The sequence below is a fragment of the Dendropsophus ebraccatus genome, chromosome 1 (genome assembly GCF_027789765.1).
Source record: "Dendropsophus ebraccatus isolate aDenEbr1 chromosome 1, aDenEbr1.pat, whole genome shotgun sequence".
Taxonomy (NCBI): domain Eukaryota; kingdom Metazoa; phylum Chordata; class Amphibia; order Anura; family Hylidae; genus Dendropsophus; species Dendropsophus ebraccatus.
Window position 1 is genome coordinate 154458172 of NC_091454.1, and position 24457 is coordinate 154482628.

At 42.6% G+C, this 24457-nt stretch overlaps 1 protein-coding gene across 1 annotated transcript in view; it reads left to right on the forward strand.

Moving 5' to 3' along the window:
- Positions 1–2772: 2772 nt before the first annotated feature.
- The window catches only part of MYO1E (myosin IE), a 121286-nt gene continuing 99601 nt past the window's right edge, over positions 2773–24457 (forward strand). The window contains exon 1 of the mRNA XM_069982112.1: positions 2773–3005. Coding sequence (XP_069838213.1) covers positions 3003–3005 — 3 coding nt within the window. The 5' untranslated portion in view covers positions 2773–3002. The remainder of the gene's footprint in view (positions 3006–24457) is intronic.

Genomic DNA, 24457 nt, shown 5'->3' on the forward strand with positions numbered 1-24457 from the left:
AGGTGATGCAGTTATTGTCCTAAAAAACAACTTTTAAACTTGCAGCCCTGTGCCAAACGGCCGTGGCCTAGATTGTGTACGCATTAGGCTGGCACAACCTCTCTGTCCCTCCTCCCCACCCTCCTCATCATTAGGGATGACACTGGCAGGATTTTTCCTATTCCTCTGCAGTTAACACTGCACAGGTGCCTTAACAATCCAGCCCATGTGCCGTGTTCTCACAGCTGATGAATAGGAGACAATCTGCCTGGAGCATTCCTAATGATGAAGCGGGTAGGAAGGAGGGACGGAGGGTTGGTGCAAGGTTAGGGCACAGATACTCTAGGCCATGCCGGTTTGGCACAGGGTTGCAAGTTTAACTTTTAGGGCCCTATTCCACCGGACGATTATCATTCAGATTATCGTTAAATCGTTCGAATCTAAACGATAATCGTTCGGTTGAAATGCAGTTAACGATTAACGACTGAACGAGAAATCGTTGATCACTTTATAAGACCTGGACCTATTTTTATTGTTAAGTGTTCGCAAAACGTTTGCAAATCGTTCGCATTGAATAAGACATCGTTCGGTCCTAGATACAAACGCAATAGCGAATAAATAGCGAAAAAAAAACCGATCGCAATTACGATCATAAGTAACAATTATCGTTCCATGGAAATGAGTGAACGTTTTCAGGTCTTTCGCAATAGCGGTCGTTTGAGATCGTTAATCATTAACGATTATGCAAACGATAATTGTCCGGTGGAATAGGGCCCTTAGGTTGCACTTCCGTTTTTTTTCTCCTTGTGCTTAAAAGGCCATAGCAGTTGCATTTTTTCACCTAGATACCCACATGAGCCCTTATTTTTTTCGCCACTAATTGTACTTGTTATATATGTTCCTTAAGTCGTTACGATTAAAACGATATGTAACATGTATAACTTTTATTTTATGTGATGGCCTGTAAAAAATTCAAACCATTGTTAACAAATATATGTTCCTTAAAATCACTCCGTTCCCAGGCTTATAGAGCTTTTATCCTTTGGTCTATGGGGCTGTGTGAGGTGTCATTTTTTGCGCCATGATCTATTCTTTCTATTGGTACCTTGTTTACGAGTTTTTGATCACTTTTTATTACAATTTTTCTGGATTTGATGCAATAAAAAATGTGCAATTTTGCACTTTTGAATATTTTGCGCTTACTCCATTTACCGTGCGAGATCAAGAATGTGATTAATTAATAGTTCGGGCGATTACGCACGCGGCGATAACAAACATGTTTATTTATTTATTTTTATTTATAACATGGGAAAAGGGGGTGATTCAAACTTTTATTAGGGGAGGGGGCTTTTTATTAATAATAACACTTTTTTTTTAACACTTATACTAGAAGCCCCCCTGGGGTTAGGCTTATTCCCCCTGGGGGACTTCTAGTATAAGTACACTGATCTCTCATACAGATCTATGCTGCATAGTAATAGAGGATAGATCGATGAGATAGGCACTGGATTGCTTCCGGCTGCTGCAGCGGGAAGCAATCGAGCGCCGAGCCGGGATCAGCGCCATTACGGTGCAGATCCCGGCCAGTGGCGGATGTGTGGATTGCCCCTCCTTGACTATGTTGCGGGGGGGCCATCCACCCACTAGACACCAGGGATAAGGCTGCAATGAAGTCTTCAGATGCAGCTGTCAACTTTGACAGCTGCATCTGAATACTTAATTAGCGGGCACAGCGATTGGACCGGCAGAGGTAGGAGCCTCTGATTGGCTGAGCGTGCCTGACACATCACCTCCCAGCTCCCCTCTAAGACCAGGAAGCAGCGGTATGTGGGCACCAGTGCTGGAGACAAGGAGATAAGTGTGTGTTTTTATTTCAGCCACCCCCTCCCTGGCATTTCTGAAAGATTCTCCCTGTTCACAGTTCTCCTTTTACAAGTTGTGTGGAAACAGTAAGAGCGCACTTACACGTTCTGTGAATACGGCTTGTGTGCAGAAGATGTGCAGCGAACTGGATTCACACACCTTCTAACATCATGTATCAGATGACAGATTATTGAAGCCAAAGCCAGGAACAGACTATAAACAGGGAACAGGTCATAAAGGAAAGACTGAGATTTTTCCTCTTTTAAACCCATTCCTGGCTTTGGCTTCCAAAATCTGTCAGATAAACCCTCTGTCACTAGTGCTGCCAGCACCTCAGCGCTTGAGCAGGCAGGAGCAGCCCTGCAGTTCCCAAGAGAAACATTGGTGGCAGCAGAGAGCTGTGTATCACAACTTGTGAAAGTAAATGGCACAATCATTTTTATATTTTAATAAAGATGTATTACAAAGTTTATAAACTTTATTAAAGCAATAAATAACAAAACAACTTCTCTGCAGTAAGTCACAAGGATCCTGGTTTTCTGTAATTGTGTCTAAATCTTATTGTCTTAATATACAGGACAGTGTATCTCTGATGAGGTTTTATTTATGATATTTACTTTTTGTGTATCAATCTAGTAGAGTGATTTCTGGAATGTCTGGGATTTCTGGATCTCCGTCCTGCCGGCTCACCACTCCATGTCACAGAGACTACATTTCCCAGAAGCCTTTGCCTTCCCAGCTCCAGCTCTCCAGTGCTATTCCCTGGGGTAGCAGTGACGCTCTGTCAGGCGGCCGCTGATTGGCTGACGTGGAGCTTTGTTTGCCATTTATGGACAGGGATAGCCCGGACTGGTGCCTGGGTTTTCATTGTAAATCGCATGACTGAGTTGGAAAAAGAAAAAAAAAAAAAAAAAGCCTTGCCTCGGCAGCTGTAAGCTGAGCTTCCAGTGGGAGAGGAGCAGCAGGCAGAGCAGGCTGAGCACACACTGCTGTCTCTTCCAGTAAGTGACCCAGAGGGAGGGAGGCGGTGACTTACTGCTGTTTGGGGACAGTCCTCTCTCCTCAGGCTGCTGGACGAGCTCTTCATGTCTGCGGGAGCCGGGATACACAGCAGCAACCTGAGAGACCTGTGAGCAGCTGCCTCCCCCACCGCCTGCACAATGGTAAGTGCCCACTGCCTTATTACATCTATTATACTATGTACAACTTCCATCCACCTGTATAGGCTATGGTATATATCATATATAGTGGAATGGCAGGGATCCCCTACGACTGACCCCTATAGCATCTGAGTGTGGAGCTCAGGGACTTCTATTACTAGTAATAACTAACACAACCCAATTGTATGGAGTCCATAGCCTGAACAATGTGCAGCACTGTGACAAGTGGCAGCCACACTCATAGTACGGCCACACTGCCCGTCACCCTGATGCCATAGTACGGCCACGCTGCCCGTCACCCTGATGCCATAGTACGGCCACGCTGCCCGTCACCCTGATGCCATAGTACGGCCACGCTGCCGTCACCCTGATGCCATAGTACGGCCACACTGCCCGTCACCCTGATGCCATAGTACGGCCACGCTGCCCGTCACCCTGATGCCATAGTACGGCCACACTGCCCGTCACCCTGAGGCCATAGTACGGCCACGCTGCCGTCACCCTGAGGCCATAGTACGGCCACGCTGCCCGTCACCCTGAGGCCATAGTACGGCCACGCTGCCCGTCACCCTGAGGCCATAGTACGGCCACGCTGCCCGTCACCCTGATGCCATAGTACGGCCATGCTGTCCGTCACCCTGATGCCATAGTACGGCCACACTGTCCGTCACCCTGATGCCATAGTACGGCCACACTGTCCGTCACCCTGATGCCATAGTACAGTGCAGCAGGCACTCATCCTGTTGGCAGCCTTATGTGCTTGCAGGGCTGGATGCAGGTGTTCAGTGTCAGGCTGGAGCTGTTTGTTCCTGGCAAATCTTTAACCTTGAAGGAAGCGCTGGGCTGGAGGGATGTGTTGTACCTGGCTCCTCTAGTGTTTGATCCTTTTCCCTGCTGAGTGAGTTTGCAGATGGGACTGTGCTTAATGCAGGAACAATGACAGGGGAGTACGAGCTGGAAAGAAGAGCGATCGCCTGCATGACACTGTGCCCTCCACTACTAGAGAGCAGCCTGTGTATTCCCTCCATCACTGGGGTAACAGACTCCATAGGGAAACACTTGTATGTGACTTGAGGTTTTACTCCATCCTTGCTTTAAAGGGAACGTATCATAAAGATCAAACTTGCCCTATTACAATTCTTTATTCATTCTATTTTTAAGCTGCCCTGACAGTAAAACATTTCTGCTCAGTAACAGTGTCAGGACATCTTTATAATCCCCGCACTGACACTCACATCAAAGCTGTCTTGTGAAGCAACTCTTGTCCAGATACCCCGCACTGACATACTGTGAGCTAGGATGGATGTGACATCCGTGTTCATCCGTGAAAAACACGGATGTGATGTAATCAATGTAATTTAAAATGCTTTAAAACAGATCCGTGAAAAAAACAGACACGGAAGCAACACGGATGAAAAACGGACTGTTTTGCACGGTTCACGGAGGTAGCTGCCGGACCACAATCACGGACCGGGAAAGACACTGAACGTGTGAATGCAGCCTTAAGCTGGTATATCTACTACAAACATTTTGCTTTGCACATACTTTGTAGGTGTATTATAAGGTTCCTTTTGGCATACCACATCTAAATATCAGTACCGAGTTCTAGATTCTATACTAACCACTCATGTTTTTCTTGTAGAGCAGTAGGCAGTCATGGCATGATGGGAGTCATAGTCCTGCCACAGGTTGGGCTTTATAGCATCTAATAGATGTTTATTAGAAATGGGATTCTTGACAGTGATCATGGTTTTCAGACAGGATATGGCTTTTTAAAGGATAAGTCTGGCCTCCGCTGTTTTTTTTTTTTTTTTTTTTTTTAATTGCATGGGCACAGTGGAAAATAACAAAGGGCACTAACTCGCCTCTTCAGTCAACATCGCGACCCAGCTGATAGATAGTCAGTAACTGGGGCAGGATGGGCATTTTCCCCCCGAGTCATGGCGCCATCACAACTCTGGGGGGGGGGATCTTTCCAGCAGGGGTCCTGAGTCCGGTCAGGTTGTGCATCACATTAATTTTTTTTTATAGTTCAAATTTAGGATTTCAGTATTGAACTCAACAAACTACTGCGCCACCAATAGAAATGAGATGTATTTTCATATTACATTAAAGTTATCTTAAAAGTTTATTTACTCGTAACACTAAAGGTCACCATACACATTAGCAAAAAGTCAGACAACCCCTGCTGATTTGGGCAGTACCAGCCAACTTGATTCTGCTTTGAAACACTTCCAGGATCAGGGTTGACACATACAGTTGCCTTTTTAGCCAATCAGTGGCCGAGGCAAGTCACTGTTGCTGCAAACTGATTGGCTGGGCCGGCAACTACAGGTACTGACCCCAGTAAGTATTTGTTGTCTTTAAGACCTCCCCAAAGGGGTCTGTTACAAAAATGGATTTCAAGCAGAATATTCAAATAGCTTTAGTGAAAAGCCTTCCAGTATGTTCGGTAAGTTCGGTATAAAAGGTTAACTTTGGAGAGAAGGTTGGAGCCAGGCCTGTGTATGCAGAGAAGGCTATCTTTGTACTTGTTCTGACTTCCATACTGTTCATGTTTACACTTTTTCCCACCGGGTGAACTCACAAGGTGAATGGATGCAGTGTGTTGGCAGAACACAGCACTGGGTGTAAGCGGCTGTGGCTCCCTTCTGCTTACAGTCATTTCCTGACTGACTTAGAACTGCTTTTAGGACACAGAGAGTGGTGCAGCCATCGTGGGCCTGGAATCCAATCCTTCACCATGACTTTTGGAGTCTGTACATAACTTGTGTCTAGTGTCACAGTCTCGGGTATCGATCAGGAAAACTTTGAGACATAGTTGGAATGAATTGGCATGTCATTTATTACTCAGTACGGCAGGTAAAGACGTTAGTTTTGGCAGTGGCGTTGTTGTCACTCAGTGTCACGTGTCTGCAGCGACAGGTGTGTCACAGTGATGACATGCTGCAGGTGTGTTGCTGTCCTCAAGAGAGTCAGTCTGTAGGTGTTCACACCCAGGAATGTTTCTACATCCACTCCTGAAAATTTCATTAGTGGCTCGTTATTACAGCCGCATATAAAAATCATGCAAATGGACCTGTAATAGAGGTTAACGTAGTAACGCAGAAGCCTGGTGTTAGTATGGAGCCTGTTGCGTCCAGAAGGGAGGTGTCCTTTGTGTAAACTGAGTCACTAATCACTATACTTATGTCTAGCTATCTATACACTAAGAGTGATATCGTGCTTTTTATTACGTATGTATGCTTTCAATAGAGTTGCTAAGCATCCATGTGTGTAGCAGTCACAAAGGTTCTGTATGCAAAGCCGGATCTATTAAAGAGGAACTCTGGTTTCTATGCATCTGATTATCAGTGAATCTAGTGTGATGTGACATTAAGGGCTGAAATACCATCCATATATACACTAAGGATATGTTCACACATCGGGATTAGACATAGATTTTGACATGAATTTCATTGTGATCCAAAGTAAATTGGGTTTCTGCAACCATCATAACAGATGAGGGATTCTTTACGGTAAGAGCAGTGGGACTATGGAAATCTCTACCACACAGTTGGGATGGCAGATAAATTAAACAAGGTCAAGGGGGTCCTGGATGCCTGAATAATTTAACATTACAAGTTATGGGTATTATATTTCTGGTTGGGGTTTGTTAATGCAGGGTCTTATTCTGATTCTACCATATTTGAGTCAGGAAGGAATTTTTCCCGTGTTATGGGGCAGTTGACATGTGCGACATGAAAAGCAGAGGGTTAGCCCCCATAAACTACAATGGCCTCAGTAACGATCCTTTGGAAATTCGGAGAAATCACAATGCTCTACCTAAGGTTTTTGAAAATCATGCTAGATTTGCAATTTGTAGACATTGACTAATTTTATAACTTGTAATTTTGCAATGCCAGCCTGTGTACTATGTCATGTATGCAGTCCAGCATTAAAGAACCAGGACTTTCTGTTTCAATAGAGGCTCTGCCCGTACTGGTATTATGGCATGCACTTTCACAGCAGCTATAACTAATATGATGAAGTGAGAAATCATTATAGACCCGGATGGGAAATATAAAGTAGATGGGAGTTTGAACAAAGCTGGCAGGTTGGAGAAGGAGTGGCCACCATGACTAGCCTAAGAAAGGCCACTACTGATGTAGGAAACGCTGGCTAATGTGAATTCTGGCCAGGGAAAGGCTGGTCCCTGTGACTACTGGCCTGGAAATACTACGCCTGGAAATACTACTGTGATTACTGGCATGAAGAAACTTGGCTACTGTGACTATTCTGCCCGTACTGGTGTGGGAATGGCTTTTGACTGATGGACTAGGAAAGGGATCAGTTACTGGTGTCCATATTCACATACGAAATCTTGGTAAGTGGAGGTGGTGGGGATGGATTATGTAGTGATAAGCAGTTGTGTTGCCCATAATACCATGTACTGGTCTAGGAAAGGCGGGCCACTGGGACTGCTGCTCTGGGAAAGGGCTATAGTAGGGGATATACAGTGGTCCTTCAACATACGATATTAATTGGTTTCAGCATGACCCTCATATGTTGAAAATATTGTATGTTGAGACCAAAATTCTATGCAGTACAGGATATGTAGTATCACACTATACTCTGGAGAATCACTACTAGACAGCCAGCCAGTGCATGCACTTCAGGAATACTGGGGTTTTATTAATAAAGTGACCAGTCTCATTGGTTGATGATCTAGTTATTCACATGTGCTGCAGATCCTGACTGTAGCATTGTATGTTGAGTTTGGTCTCAAGTTACGATGGTCCAGAAAGGAGCATTGTATGTTGAAAATATTATATCTTGAGGTCGTTGTAAGTTGAGGGATCACTGTAGTAGCATATTAATTATTGATGTCCATATCTACTTATGAAAGCTTAGGAAGTGAGGCTTGCTTATGCAGTGATGAAAAGGAGTCTTCACTAGTTTGTTTTTTCTTATGTTTAGCTTTTTCTTTAATTTTGAGAATTGATTACAATGGGTGGAAGCTCACATCAGCCTAGTCATTCCATCGTAGAAGGAAGGAAAGCTAATCTCCTGTTTGTGACTAGACCCTGTGTTGTCAGTGTGTAGTCATAGACTACAAGAATACTGCACATGGCTCTAACTCTTCACAGATAATTCATCTGTACATTTTCATGATCTTTCCGTACATGGTGACTTATTCCTTTTTGCCACCTTCATTCTAGTACATTTACTGTATCCTAATATATTCAATGCTTAGCTAGCAGCAGCAACGCTTTCTAACGTTTGCAGAGTAGATCATAGTGACTGTTTTGCCTGGAGTTGGCACCTAAATTGCTGGCACTTAGTGATTGGTGCTAGACAAGAAATATGACCCTATAGAGTTAATGGGAAGCTAGATTATTACTGTGATTAGTTTCTGATGCCTTCCAGACAGGAATAGGTTACATTACACTGCAAAAATAACATGCACACAATGACATTTACTGTAAGGAGTTATTGTGTGCCCAGTGAAGAATTCATCCTCCACCAGATTATTCCCGAAAATATGCAGTGGGAACAGTAAAAACATAAAGGTTCAGCCTATACTCCCTATTAATAAAGAATAGACATGTATTCATGACTGTGTATAATGGTTACCAAAGTATCCTAGAAAATAAGATGATTTTGATGTTATGGAAAAGGGCGATAGCAGCCACCAGAGGTGTCTGGCAGGAGCTTAAAGGGAACCTGTCACCCCCCCGTGCCGGGGTGACAGGCTCCCGACCCCCCCGTTAGAGCCCCCTATACTCACCTAATCCCGCCGGGTCCCGCTTCTGGAGGTGGTCGGGTGATGAAGATCTCAGCCGCTGCAGGCCAGCGCGTGCTGAGAGATGAGTCCAACGCTCATAGAGAATGACGGAGCGCTGGACTCTCCTGTCATTCTCTATGAGCGTTGGACTCCTCTCTCAGCGCGTGCGCCGGGCTGCAGCGGCTGAGATCTTCATCACCCGACCACCTCCAGAAGCGGGACCCGGCGGGATTAGGTGAGTATAGGGGGCTCTAACGGGGGGTCGGGAGCCTGTCACCCCGGCACGGGGGGTGACAGGTTCCCTTTAATCATTTTCAATTTAGTATTCACATCTGTGAGATTAATGATGGCCCTCACAGCATACTCATGGATGTAGACGCAGAGCTGAAGGCCATTGACAATGCAGTCATATGATTATATTGTGTGACAACCAGGAGTGATGTCATATGGCTGGTATTTATCTGTGGCCCTTTTGTTTATTTATGCGGACCAGGGTAAGAATTAAGGGATTATCCAGGATTAGAAAAACAGCTGCATTCTTCCAAATATGGCCCAACCCCTCTCCCCTGGTTGTGTGTGGTATTACATTATTAGGCCTTATTCACATGATCTATGCCACAATCCGTTTTGCGATGACCAGAGGAGAATCGCAGCACAGACCCCCTAGCCCCCCACCCCCGCTCTCCGGCAGCAAAGATGATAGGAGCGCATAATGTGCTCTCCTGTTGTCGCATCTGACAACTACTCACCTACTCCCCTGATGCCGGCCAGCTACACACGCTCACCAGAAGTGGCGTGGACTATGCTGATTCGTGCTGGTGCTGGGAGAAGAAGACAGCATAGTCTACGCCACTTCTAGTGAACATGTAAGCGGGTTGACCTGTCATGACCCAAAAGGAACTAATGGCTTAACCAGTCGGTGGCTGCAGAAATATCCCGCCTCAGTTACCAATTGGCTGAGTGGGAATTTCTGAGTAATTGGTGGTGCTGTGCTTTGGGGGCACAAGGAAAGGTAATTATCACTATATTTTGTTCCCACCAACCCCTGCTCTCCCTTTTTTCTTTTTTTTTTAAGTTGCAATTATCAGCCGGGTAAAGTCCTAAACTAAACCTACCCTCCCATCACCTTCATGCTGCCTAAACCACAAGTCACTGGTGCCTTATTTCTCCACCAGCCTTGATAGCTAGCAGGTTGAAGTAACAGGACCGGATCATTCGGCATTTGATTAGCGGTGGCTGCTGAAGTTGGATAAAGCTCTAAGGTTGTCTGGAAAACATGGATACAGCCTATAATATGATATTGACTATATCCATGTTTTCCACATAGCCTTAGGGCTTTATCCAACTTCAGCAGCCACCGCAAATCAAATGCTGAACAATCTGGTTTGGATGGACTTGAGGATGCTCGAGGTTCGCTCATCTCTACAGGAAACGTATCTGGGCATTTAAACTTGGATGTTGGCAGATACTTTTTGAATTGGGGGAGAGCAAGCTCAGTTAAAGGGGTTATCCGAGCTTTGATAACTAGTCACTCTTCTAATCTGAATTAATTCTAAAATAGTAGATAGATTCGGCATATAACTATGACAAGAGAAAGATAAAAGCAATATTACAAGCTATATCTGTATGCCCATGATAATCGTAGAATAGTTGTGGGAATCCTAATTTTCTCCCAAAAGAAATGTATACATAAAATTCTCTTATCTTGCCCATCCTAGATGTAATTATTCAGTGTTAGCATCATGTGTAGCCAATGACCCGTGGACTTTTTACTCAGCCCACAGGGGAAGAAGAATAACAGAATACAAAGCTATACTCAGGGGGTAATTGAACGCTCTCTACAATAAACATATTTTTTAGTTTCCAGCTGAGTGTAACAAAGAACTCAGATGAAAGTGACGCACAATGTGTCACTTCAACCGTTATCCAAAAATCAGCGTAAAAGAATACAGGCTCGTAGTAATGCCACAAAGAATACTTAAACCCAGTGCCTGATGGTTTTCCAAGATCACATATTGTGGAAATACTGTACATTTTGGAGACTGACATTACACATGGTAGTATTGACATTCTATATCTTATGCTTTGATGAATGGTTTAATTATGTTGCCATCTTTAGAAGCAAGGAGAACTTCCTATGCACGTGAATGTTCAGCATGGCCAAAGGTACATGTTTCTCTATAGGGAGGGGAAGTGTAAGCTGTAGCCAGACAGCTCTTATAGCATTTTCTTTCCCCTAGAACAATAGGGTCGGGCAGGAAAAATCTAACACTCCTGACGCTACTTTCCACCAACATAATTTTGTTTTCAGGGTGAGACGAAGGCTGCCGTACACTTTAGAGAGCTAGCTGAACCCACGAACTTTAGCCTAAGGTGCATGGGCACCCTAACAATGGCCTGCATTAGAGGCTTCATTATCATTCAGGATAGTATCTAATAGGTCACATCTAAGTACAATAAGAATTAGGAGTGCACTGACCTGTCTGACTGGTAACCCTGCCTACTTACAAAGCACAGCAGGTTATTATCAGTCCTGCTGGTAAACATATACAACTCTCATGTTCTGTGTTTATGCATAAGGATTTTACATGTTGTTTTGCTGATGGAGGCTATGTTCGTCAAAAATAGAGAAAAGACGGACAATATTTATATTTAAAAAAAGCCAGTTATTGCAGCAATTTAACTGATTGCAATGCATTAAAGTCAAGGGAAAAACGGACGTCCAATGCACACAATCTATTGAATAACGGACGTTTTAACTGCTTAAAATAATGAACATGATCATTCTTTTCGGACGTCTTTTGCAAACAGCGGACGTTTATCATTTGTTCTTCATTTGTTCTAACAGTTTTTCGTTTTCCACCATTCTTTCTCCGTTTTTACTATTAAATTCAATGGACTTTTCAATTAACCCACACCCAAAGGCCAATAAGTAATCCAAACTAGAATAATGTACCAACAGCTGTCTTTGCACTAAGGGGAGGCCAGGCTACTAAATGACGTCCGTTATTTTAGACTTAAAATGATAGACGTCATTTTAAACGGAACTGAAAAACATAGCTGAACAAGGATTTCTAGGTCTACATGATCATAGTGTTAAGCTGTCAAACAAGTTTTTGCTCACAATCATGATGCACAGCACACAGATTCCAAATACAGCATAATACAGGCTGTGAAGAAACCCTGTATGCTGCTCTTCAGGGTACGTGCACATGGTAATATGTCATGCAAAAGACCTACATGGAAGGGATGCAGAGTTAAACACAATCAATCTGTAACTGCTCTCTTTTTTTTCTTTTTTTTTTTTCTGCAACTGTTTGCTTATTGTTTTTTTTACGTGGAAATATTAGAACCCCCTATAAGATGATGTCAGTCTTGAGCTCATTTTTACATAATACGACTTCCTGAATATTGATGGCAACCTATCCAGATGGTGAACAAAGACTTCACTGCAGAGCCTGTAACTGTATTCTTTTTCTTTACACTTTGCTTTTGTCTGACTCTACCCCAGTAATATCGCCATCCCAGTCTTCATAAGCCTTATGGTCTTTGCTTTTGACGTGAGGCATTATACTATCATTATGGAGTGTATCTGCCCTGATAATGCTGCGTTTACACGAAACGATAATTGGGCCGATCGTACGGTTAACTATGTCGGAGTAACGTTTTTTTTTTTTTTTTCATAACGATCAGCGTTTAGACGGTACGAGATGTCGTACGGAAAAATCGTTTTGCAATCGCGCGCCCACAGCCCGGCCCACCCGCAGCCCGGCCCCCTGCTCATCTGCAGCCCCTTGCGCCGCCCCGATTGCCACCCCAACTGCCGCTCTGATCGCCGCCCCGATCGCCACCAACCCCCCTAAACAGCATGCAACTACCCTGGGTAAAAAAAAAAATTGGCGCAAAACTGTTTTTTTTATTGCTTGTAATTGCTCTTATCCTCCTTCTTCTATAACAATCCTATGTGATGGGATGCCTATCCTGAACCAGTGATACTTGTGTTCACAGTATATCGGTATTGTCTTCTCTACCCTCCGCAACCGGCATCTCTGTGGAAATGTCACATGGCACTCGTAGGCCAGAAACAAGCAGGGGCAGCAGTTTGGAGCTGCTTTCAGTATAGAATACATTTACATAGGAATGAATCCACCACCTGCTTCAGCATCTGAGCTACACATGTTGAATAGATTTCCTGCTGCATACATTATATATAGCGCAGCTGGACCTACAGCCAGTGACTAGGAGCTCGGCTGTATGGTTTTATCATCAGCTACAGAACATATACAGGGCATAAACACTACATATGTTCTATCTGATAGATTCCGAATGAGTTTTCCCAGCTAAAATGTACATTACTGAACAAGCCAGACATTTGTGTGTCAGGATGGCTGTAGGCCTGTAATGACACGGCAGCGTACTATGCTAGTGTCAGCAATATATAAAGGTTTTTAGTAAGCATATTCTATGCATTGTTATTTGGGACAGTTCGGGGGCTTTTACCTAACCAGGCCTTATGGATGCTGCTTCCGTTGTCCTGCTATTTCTGCTGACAGAGCCAAGTTATTTTTAGGATACAACAAAGTTCTATAAATAAGTGACGTTTCTGGGCACAGCAGAGACTCCAGACTCCAGTCAGTCTTTCATTGTTTCACTTGTTTGTTTCTGAGATGAATAAAAATATAAACAGCAGTATATAGACAGACTGTAATTTGGCTCTCACGGAAAGCATCAGATACTAATTGAACTTTTTTTTTTTTTAGTTGAAAATTGTCTTTAAGGGTGCGTTCACACATACAGGATCTGCAGCAGATTTGATGCTGTGTTCAGTTATTTAAATGAAATCTGCTGCAGAAAATCAGCTGCAGATCCTGTAGGTGTGAACGCACCATAAAGGGGTATTCTCAAAAGTTCCTAAAATGTCATTGATGTTGCTGCATTGTGGTATGTGTGAAATCATAGCGATTGGGGCCAAACTCCTATATAGTACAACTACATTGCCCATACTAGGAACACAATAGATGTGCGGATCCCACCCTTTCCTTTTTTGAATTTGAAGTACAAACCAGCGCACATTATCTGGACCTGATCACGAGGAGGCAAAAAGGGCAATTGCTGAGCAATATACCGCATGATTATCTGTTACCTAATTCAGCATTTACTGTCATGGACAATGATTGGTTGCTGATAAAGTCTATTTCTGTGTTGTACCACCAGAAATGTTCATAATCAAAAAGATCTCCCAACACAGTCAAACTGTTATATTAAAAGTGCATGTTGATCCTTCATTCACTTCCTCCAGTAATTTTTTTGCTCAATGCCGAATATGCACAGTTCATTGGCCTTACTCTTCTATTGCAAGAGGACAAAGAAGGAACAAGCATGGTGACTATTCTTGGAGAGATAAGCTGCCACCAGAGCTTTTTAGGGTCCTTTTTACATTAACAGATTGAGCACTGAATGGGACGCACGAATGATCCCTTTAGCATTTATGTGACTAATTAAATATATTGCTGTCTGCCACATATCTCCTGTATACAGTCATGGCCAAAAGTTTTGAGAATGATACAAATATTAAATTTTACAAAGTCTACTGCTTCAGTTTTTAAAATGGCAATTTGCATATACTCCAGAATGTTATAAAGAGTGACCAGCTTAACAGCAATTACTTGCAAAGTCAATATTTGCCTAGAAAATTAACTTTATCCCCCAAAACACATTTCAACATCATTGCAGCCCTGCCTTAAAAGGACCAGCTAACATCTTTTCAGTGATTGCTTCATTAACACAGGTGTGCGTGTTGATGAGGACAGGGCTGGAGATCAATCTGACATGATTAAGAATGACACCACTGCACACTTTAAAAGGAGGCTGGTGCTTGGCATCATTGTTTCTCTTCTGTTAACCATGGTTATCTCTAAAGAAACATGTGCAGTCATCATTGCACTGTACAAAAATGACCTAACAGGGAAGAGTATCGCAGCTAGAAAGACTGCACCTCAGTCAACAATCTATCGCATCATCAAGAACTTCGAGGAGAGAGGTTCCATTGTTGCCAAAAAGGCTCCAGGGCGCCCAAGAAAGACCAGCAAGCAACAGGACCGTCTCTTAAAAGTGTTTTAGCTACCAGCAGCATGCACTGTGAGGCAGAGACTCTTGGAGCAAGGCCTGGTCTCAAGGAGGGCAGCAAAGAAGCCACTTCTCTCCAGAAAAAGGATCAGGGACAGACTGATATTCTGCAAAAGGTACAGGGAGTGGACTCCTGGGGACTGGGGTAAAGTCATTTTTCTCTGATGAATCCCCTTTCCGATTGTTTGGGACATCTGGAAAAGAACTTATTCGAAGAAGAAGAGGTGAGCGCTACCACCAGTCTTGTCTCATGCCACCTGTAAAGCATCCTGAAACCATTCATGTGTGGGGTTGCTTCTCAGCCAAGGGAATCGGCTCTCACAGTCTTGCCTAAAAACACAGCCATGAATAAAGAATGGTAGCAGAATGTCCTCCAAGAGCAACTTCTCCCAACCGTCCAAGATCAGTTTGGCGATCAACAATGCCTTTTCCATAAAGCAAAGGTGATATAAAGCAAAGGTGATAACTAAGTGGCTCTGAAAACAAAACATAGAGATTTTGCCTGAAAACTCCTCAGATCTTAATCCCATTGAGAACTTGTGGACAAACAAAAACCAACAAATTCTGACAAAATGCAAGCATTGATTGTGCAAGAATGGACTGCTATCAGTCAGGATTTGGTCCAGAAGTTGATTGGGAGCATGCCAGAGAGAATTGACTTGCTGCATTAACTCATTCTAACTGTCAATATAAGCTTTTGTTTTGTTGCAATTATATTTCTGTATGTGATAAAAACATCTGACAAACACACATAAAAACCAGAGGGCAGCAGATCATGTGAAAATATAATATTTGTGTCATTCTCAAAACTTTTGGCCATGACTGTACATTTTCATTCTCCTCAACTGATTGCTAACACTTTTACACAGGCTTAACCCATTATCTCCCTATAGAGACCATATGAGTTATGCTGGATGTTCATGTTTATGGGGAAGTTCAGAGAGGTATAGCAGTGAGCCTATAGGTGTGGGAAGATCCGTTGAAAGTGTATGGCCACCTTAGAATGTGTTTAGGTTCAGGACGGGGATTTTTGTGTAGATTTGTAGCCGATTTTACATTGCAATGTTGAAACCTGCAGCATACAAGCCATGTTGCAGATGTGGAAATTTACAACATAACTTTGATGTAGATTTGAGGTCATCGGGTTAGAAAAACCTCTTGTACTGTACATTGTTGAAGAAAAGCTGTCACGAATCTGCCTTGTCTGAGTATAGTCTAAAGGTATATTAACATGCAGCAATAATAGTGGTGCAATTGCACTGCAATACAGCAATGTGTGTTCAGAGATGTGGTTTTCTGATTTTTGATTATGCAAATTGCGGTGTGTAAAATGACAGCTGTGAACACAGGTGTGATCAGTATGAGGGCAGACAATCATACATCATAGTACAAGACTGATTGGAGTTTAATGCTAATAAGATGACTTTTGTAGCTTGGGTTGTAAGAAATTTCAGATTCACATTTCTTATGTATTTAGTCACACAGTGATGAGTATGTATCCAATAACAGTATTGAATTCCTATATATGCATTTCCCTGATTACATTAGTGACATTTACTTGGATGGGACCTCTGTGCAGTTACAGCTGGTGTCCCAGATCATGACTGTGGGGGAAAATGGCAAAGTGGACACTGCGCTGAATCAGTTCTCAGGATCTATTGAGCATTATGATGAAGCATAGGCCATACAGCCATGCACAGCACCTTCTGTTAGTTGTGACTGATGCTAAACTTTATTTTGTGCTGAAGCGGGTTTATTGTTTTCTGGAACTGACACGTTACGCTATGTCATATCTGTTTTCTGTAAACGTTTATGGGGCAAACAAAGTGTGACATGCCATCGCAACACGCTAAACCTTACTAAAGTGTTTATATGTATACCACAGGTATAGTTTGTGCTTTGATGCTAAACCCACAGGCTTTAGTGAATTTGTACACTCCTATGCTGTCTGCCTGGGGCTGTCTTTCATAACTTTAGAGCCATGTCACCCAGTCACACCTAATATAGGTGACACACCAGTGTTTACAACTTAATGACATTTAAAAGGTATTTTTGGCTTTTTTTTTTAATTCAAGTTCTTTTTATTCCTTGAGGTTTCTAATGTTGTGGCTGAATGACAGCTCCTTGGCTTAAGGATACACTGCCTATTACTGTATATGGTAACGGGTATATCAGAAAAAAACAAGAGCCAGGGCCACACAGTCCAGTTGTTGAGCAAGTCATATACACTTAAATGTATGAGCTTGACTATGCATTTCACTTAAAGGGGTTATTCAGATGGCCATTTTCTTCCAGAAATAATGCCACACTTGTCCTGAGTGTCGTTTTGCAACTCTATTTCATTGAAGTAAATGGAGGTGAATTTTAATGCTACACACAACCTGAGGTGCTGTTTTTGCAAGAAAGTAGCTCTGCTACTTGGATATCCCTTTTAAAGGGGATGCATGGATAAAATAAAAATTTTGGGATGGTGTAAAAATAATGTTACACTCTCCTCCTCTGGTCCCCCACAACTGAAGTGACAAAGTTCTGGGCCCTCTGCTGATTCTGTGTTCTGTGTCACGCTGACCCCACAGGACCTACCTGCTCATCCAATGCGTGACTGAGATGTAAAGCCACCTGACAGCCACCTGGCGAAGTGTCCTATAGGGTTGGGACAGAACACAAAAGAAGCAGTGACTAGTGGATGGCTGGAAGTGTTGCGGCTTTAGCTCTGTGGGGGGCTGGAGGAGGTGAGTATAGCATGCTTATTATTTTTATACAATCTACAGCCCTGGAGAAGATATTTTTGTTCTGCCCAAGCTACTTTTAAGGTTTTCCCCCGTTTTTCCTAAGTGGTCAATATGCTGGTAGTTAGAGCCATCCAACTGAACTTCCCACTTCTAAAATATTTGCCTTCCCTTCACATACCCAGTAGTCACAGCATTGCCCACAATTTCCAAACACATACATAAAGCATTTCCTATAAAGATCAGAAATCATTCACCGCACATCCTCATCAATAATAAAGTCTGAAAGTACATTTTAAATAATGTTTTAGTCCCGGTAATATGGATGATCGTTCTCTTTAGAAACACTTGTTAGACCAGTAAAAGAAGTACTCAGACATTTTGGAATAAAATCCTAACTGAATGCAGAAATTCTCTTCCAGTAGCATTTACCATAGCCCTGACCTCTGCCAGAACTGAAAATACTTGGGTAGCTAAGACCACATGGTTCACATTAGTCGAACCATATTTTTTTTCTCTTATTATACTTTGTTCGCCAAGGTAAATACATGGAAAATATGTTAGCTACGTGGTTACAGCATGAGAAGACCAACAGCTCTCTTGCAAACTTTTATGGAACTGTTTTTTAAGGCATCATTCCCCTAAGCAATTTCTGCAGTTCAAAGAAACTTGTCTCCAATGGCTGACAGGGAAAAAACAACTAATACATATACAAGAAAACAAAATGTAGTTTTTATGACATATGAAAAATGTTACTACATGAGTTGAAAAATTGCCATCAGTCTTTGACATTTGGGGTATAAATAAAATTCACTATGAATGTCTAAGAATACGGCCTGTAAGCTCTTTAGCATTTGAGGTATATTAGGATTTGACATGGTATTCAGATTTTCTCCCTTAAAGGGGTTATCCAGTGCTACAAAAACATGGCCACTTTTGCCTCACTCTTGTCTCTTCAATGAAACTAAGTTTCAAACCCCACCCAATCTGGAGACAAGAGTGGTGCAAAAGTGGCTGTTTTTGTAGCGCTGGATAACCCCTTAAATTTTTAATCAAAATCTGAGGGCCAAATATCACCAGTCCACTTTATCAGGGCATATTCCCTTCATATAGGGGTGTGTTATAATACCATTTTATTTTGTGTACAATTGTTCCTATGTATGCCCCCTTAAAGGAACGGTAATGGGAATGGAAGAAGGCAGGTCACCCCCTGACTTCTAAAATTATGAATCTGTAGTACAGGGAAATTTGCCAAGCAGCCCACTTAGTGTTATCCTAGAGCATTCATTTTATACTTAATAAGCTCAGGTGGGAGGAAAAAAAACAGTACTCCCAATCCCCCAACCTGACGGGCCTAGTCCTGACTGTGCAGCACTTATTCTGACATGTAGAAAGTCATTGTTTGAGCATTCCCTTCATGTGGGACAAGAGAAATGCAGAAAGCATTGCTGTATCCCACCACTGGGATACATGCAGCAGTTTGAGCCCATAGACATGACTTTTTGAAGCTGGACAACCCCTTAAAGGGTTATGCTAAAGTAAAAGTGCCACACAGCTGCACAATGGGGTTATATTCTGAATTATTGTCAAAGATTGACCAATATAGTGTTGTGCAGAGCTGGCCTATGCTCAGATAAACCTATTTTTTCATGCCTTTAAATATTAAATTTATCTTTTTTCTCAATTTGTCTGTATTGGTAAATAATAGAATATATAATATAAAAAATTGGCAGCACTTTTTCTTTGAACTCTACCTTATATTGTGCTATTCTCGTGTTATTCCTTATAAAGTAAAAAGACAAGTGGATGTTACCATTTACTCTCGAAATGGTACAATAAATAAGTTGTAACAAAATGCTTGCAGAATAAGTTCACGACTAAAGTATTGTCAAGAACCAAACGTTAAAGGGAGTCTGACATCAGAAAATAATCTGTTATAAAGTTTTTATGTCAAACTTATATTTTTGTTATTTGTGTCTTTTGTTATTTGTGTCTCACCACTAGGCTTAAAACTAAGCTGAGAGTTCCTGTTCTGTACAGATAATTACAGATAATTTCCTTGCAGTGGTTTTCATGTAAACTAGTACAGTACAGGTGACACCAGTATAAAGATAACAGAAGTAATCTTGCCAACAACTCTTCATCTCCTGTTCTTGTAGAATGACCTCTATAAAAGTCAGGGAGCACACCCAGAAGTCTGTCTTGTTCATCTGCCTATGGTCCATGGAGCTTGCGCCATGCATATCCCTATGCTTGAAGCAAGCATATTGTGCAAAAAAAATGACTTAGAAAAATGGAGACAGATTTAGAATGAAAGAACATGTTCCAGTTGTCTAATAAGTAGAATAAAATATAGGTGATACATTACCTTTGACCCCTTAAGGACTCAGGACATCCCAGTATGCCATGAAAGCCTGTCACTTAAGGACCCATGATGTACCAGTACACCAGAAGGTCCGGGGGCTCTATGAAGCAAGCCCAGGAGCTGAGCTCTCTTAATAACAAGAGGAGCAGCCGGGGTCCTCACTGTCAATGCCGCTCACCATTAACCTCTTTAGTGCTGCGACTGCAGCTTTTGACTGTCAGTGACTGTCCAATTGGGACCCCTGCAGCCACCCTGTTTCCCCTGACTGAGCCGAAGGTCTCTGACTAACCTCCATGCAGTCGGGTCTGTGATCCTCTGCCACAGGCAGGCTCTCTGTGGAGATACCAAATAACACTGATCAATGCTATGCAATGGCATAGCATCGAAGAGTGCTAGGAATGTAATAGTCCTGTAGGGGGGGGGGGCGGCTTAAAGTGTAAAAAAAAAAAATATTTATTTTTTTAAAATGACATAGCAAATCCCCTCAGTTGAAGTTTAAATCTCTCCCTTTCTGAATGTTATATATAAAACACACAAAATAAATAAACATATATTGTAGTTGGGGATGGTCCGAACCTGCCAAGGTTCGGGTTCGTATGAACCTGAACGCTCTGCAGCAGATTCCCGCTGTCTGCCCACTCCGTGGAGCGGGTGGATCCAGCGGGAGTAACGCCTGGAAAACTGGGATACAGCCTATGGCTATGGCTGTATCCCAGTTTTCCAGGCGGTCCTCCCGCTGGATCCGCCCGCTCCACGGAGCGGGCAGACAGCGGGAGTCATTACCAAGGGTTCGTACGAACCCGAAAGGAACTCTGTTCGGACCATCCCTAATTGTAGTGATCATAAATAACATGTAACAGTAGTGTTCCTGTAGGGTGAACGGCGTAAGTGGAAAAAAACACAAGCATTGCTGATTTATTTTGTTACAGTATATATCAGAGGGAAAAAAAATGATCAAAAGGTCCCATCTACATGAATATAGTAGCAGTAAAAACTAGATATCATGGCAAAAAAAACAGCCCTGTAAGTTGAAAACTAACAGCGCTATGGCTCTTAGCAGGCGGGGAGGAAAAATTTTAATTTGTGCGGTGTGCTAAAATCCACTGTGTCCTTAACACGTTAAGATCTCAGACTACAATTGGGCAATCATGATATGTTTTACAGTCTAGATTGCAAACCGGCAATATTGGCAAACAACCCACCAGTGAATAGAAGCTATAAAGATGGCTTATATGAACTAAGCTATGGTTCTTAATGTTTCACACTTCTATCAACAGATGCATTATACCTGGAAAGACAAACATAGAATAAATGTGTCTAGGCAGCTGAACGCTGTGTGTTTACATTGTACATATAGGTTTATGTTACATATACTATGTGAAACCTAACAGCTTTTCCACTCCTGATTTATGGTCATGTTCACACTACAGCATCTGCTAGGAATTTCAAGCAAAGTTTGGGCTGTGGATTCCGCTTGAAATTCTGCCTGCCCCACTGACATGGCGGTATTTCTCTAGCTCAATCCGCCGTCCACTCAAAGAATTGACATGTCAGTTCCACTGCGCGAACTCTGTTTGAAATTCCTAGCGGATTCCATATTGTGGGTGTTAAGTGCTTTCGTGTCTCCAAAATCACTACCTTATTATTTGCACTTTATCCTTGCCTGAATTCAGTGCATCTAGGGAGGCCATAAACACTGAATACTGCCTACTTAATGGACCATCATGAGGTCTTTTCTACTAAAATTACTGATGGCCAGCAGACATTAGGTTTAATAGATGGGGACATCAGTCTTCTTGGAAACTTCTGCTTCCACAAAGTGCCTCATAGACTCCCTTGTGTGACATAAATGTATTTAATTTTTCACAATAAATTGTTAGGTTGCTCCTGCCTAATGCAAACTATAGACAGGCCAGTTGTATAGCTGACAGTATAATGGCTGAGAAGAGGGCAGCTGAAATATCTTGACTTATTTATGCTTTTATTATAATAAAGGGGTTGTCCAGATTGAAAAACCCTGTTTTCAGGTTGGATTTCCCTCGAGGCAAGCTACTCCATTTATGCTGTAGAGGAGCAGAGTTTTCTTTAATAATATATAAATAATTTTGTCCTATGATCTATTACAGCTCAGCTGTAATGTAAGTGTTCTATGTTCTTGCTGGACCAACCCATACAAAAAAAAAATATTTGTCATAATTTCTCATAGGGCTGGGTGATCAAATTAGATTTAGATTTCTTTTTGTAAAAATCGTAATTTCGATTTTCAGAAAAAAATAATTTCGGGTAGGCTGTCCATGCGGCAGGGTACGGGGCTGGCGGTGCAGCGTAGCGAGATATGGGGCTGGCGGTGTGGCAAGGTGGCGGAGCGGCGCAGGACGAGCTCTCCTCCTGACAGCATCCTGAGGTCCCCGGTCTCTTAAAGAGGAGGAGGCTGCAGAACAACTGAGTTTGGGTGACTGGGGCAGAGGTGATAGCGTTGCTGCAGTTACTGGAGCTGTAACGTGCCCGGTGTGAGAGGAGGAGGGGTGTACCGGGTATGTGTTGTCCTGCCCCAGTAACCCCCTGCCTGTTCTTATCTATACATGTACTACCACTACTACTACTCCCCTAATCTGTACCTGTGCTACTTTTACTACACCCCTCATCTATACCTCTACTACTACACCCCTCATCTATACCTGTACTACTACTACACCCCTCATCTATACCTGTACTATTACAACCTTTATCCACTATACCTGTACTACTACACCCCTTATCCACTATACCTGTACTACTACACCCCTTATCCACTAAATCTCCACTACTACACCCTACCTATATGGAGGCACAAAGAAGATCTCCTATACTACATGGGGCCACAAGGGGAGCACTGTTACACTGGGAAGCAATACAGTTGTCTCAAACATTTATTAAAATAGTATCTGACGCTGAAAGGACAAAAATGTTCAGTTGATTAGGCAAAAAAGATCGAGAATCGTCCAAATTTTAAAAATCGAGATTTTATTTTTTGGCCATATCGCCCAGCCCTAGTTTCACATCAGATCAGTTGATTTTGCTGTTCGCATCTGCCTCATACCCTGTCCACTGTGTAAACCAAGACCTTTAAGAGGCCTTGTATTGTATGACAATAGTTGATATAGAATATGCACAAAGAATCTGGATGCAGCCCTAGGGAGTCTGGGAAAGCATGGATACAGCCTTAGGCTGGGTTCACACTACGTATATTTCAGTCAGTATTGTGGTCCTCAAAACCAGGAGTGGATTAAAAACACAGAAAGGCTCTGTTCACACAATGGTGAAATTGAGTGGATGGCCGCCATATAACAGTAAATAACGGCCATTATTTCAATATAACAGCCGTTGTTTTAAAATAACAGCAAATATTTGCCATTAAATGACGGCCATCCACTCAATTTCAACATTGTGTGAACAGAGCCTTTCTGTGTATTCAATCCACTCCTGTTTTTGGTTGCAATATGAGGACCACAATACTGACTGAAATAAACGTAGTGTGAACCCAGCCATAGACTGTATCCATGTTTTCCAGGCAGCCCTAGAGAAGCATCCAACTTCTACAGCCACCCATATCTCCAGTTTTGTGACATGCTAATAGTTCCGCTCTATGCTTCCGCTCAAGCCCTGTTGTCCCCACTACACAGATATCCCCCTGCTCTCAGTAATGAATCCAGACTTGATTCTGAAGGAAGCATGTCACCAAGGGGAGGGGATATGCATACACTGGGGGTGCTGGGCCTGCCTCCAGTGCATAGAGCAGTCCTATTTGCATGTCATGAAACTGACGCAGATTGAAGTATTTAAGGTGTTGTTGGCTACAGTCTAATCAGATAGCTGCTTCTTTATATAAAGCCCCTTTGCTTACAATTGTAAAAGATATTTCCCTGGCAAGGGTAGAGAATGGGAGTAAACACACATTTGTTTTCATTGTATTGCTTACACAGTTTACATGGGTGGAATGACCTAAGCTAAATGCATTGTTTGGTTGAAGTGATTATACTGGCTGGGTATGTTTTAGCTTATGTGGCTTTGTAGTAGTGAGATGGGCAGGGCCATTTGAGAACCTACAAATAACACTGCTCTGAAAAAAGGTACCTTTTTAGAGCACACTCCTTACACCCATACAGTATCCTTATGTACTATCCTAGACTAAAGGTGTTTGTATTTTGTGAGAAAGGAGGGGGTGGTAACTATAGTCAATGATGCATTGAGCATTAGGGAGGGCACCAAGTGCCCAGGCGTGATTGGGCATCAGAGAACGTTCTGCCCTAAATTGGGAACTTAAAGGGCATGCTTCATAATACAAGAGTTTGTTTCCTACTGAGTAGGGGCAGTGTGGTTGACAAGGAGGCGTATTTGTAATTCACAGTATTCATTTATAAGTACATGGAAAACCTTTTCGTCAGCACCTCGTGTTAACTGCTACCACCTAGGAATAGGCATGCTGCTG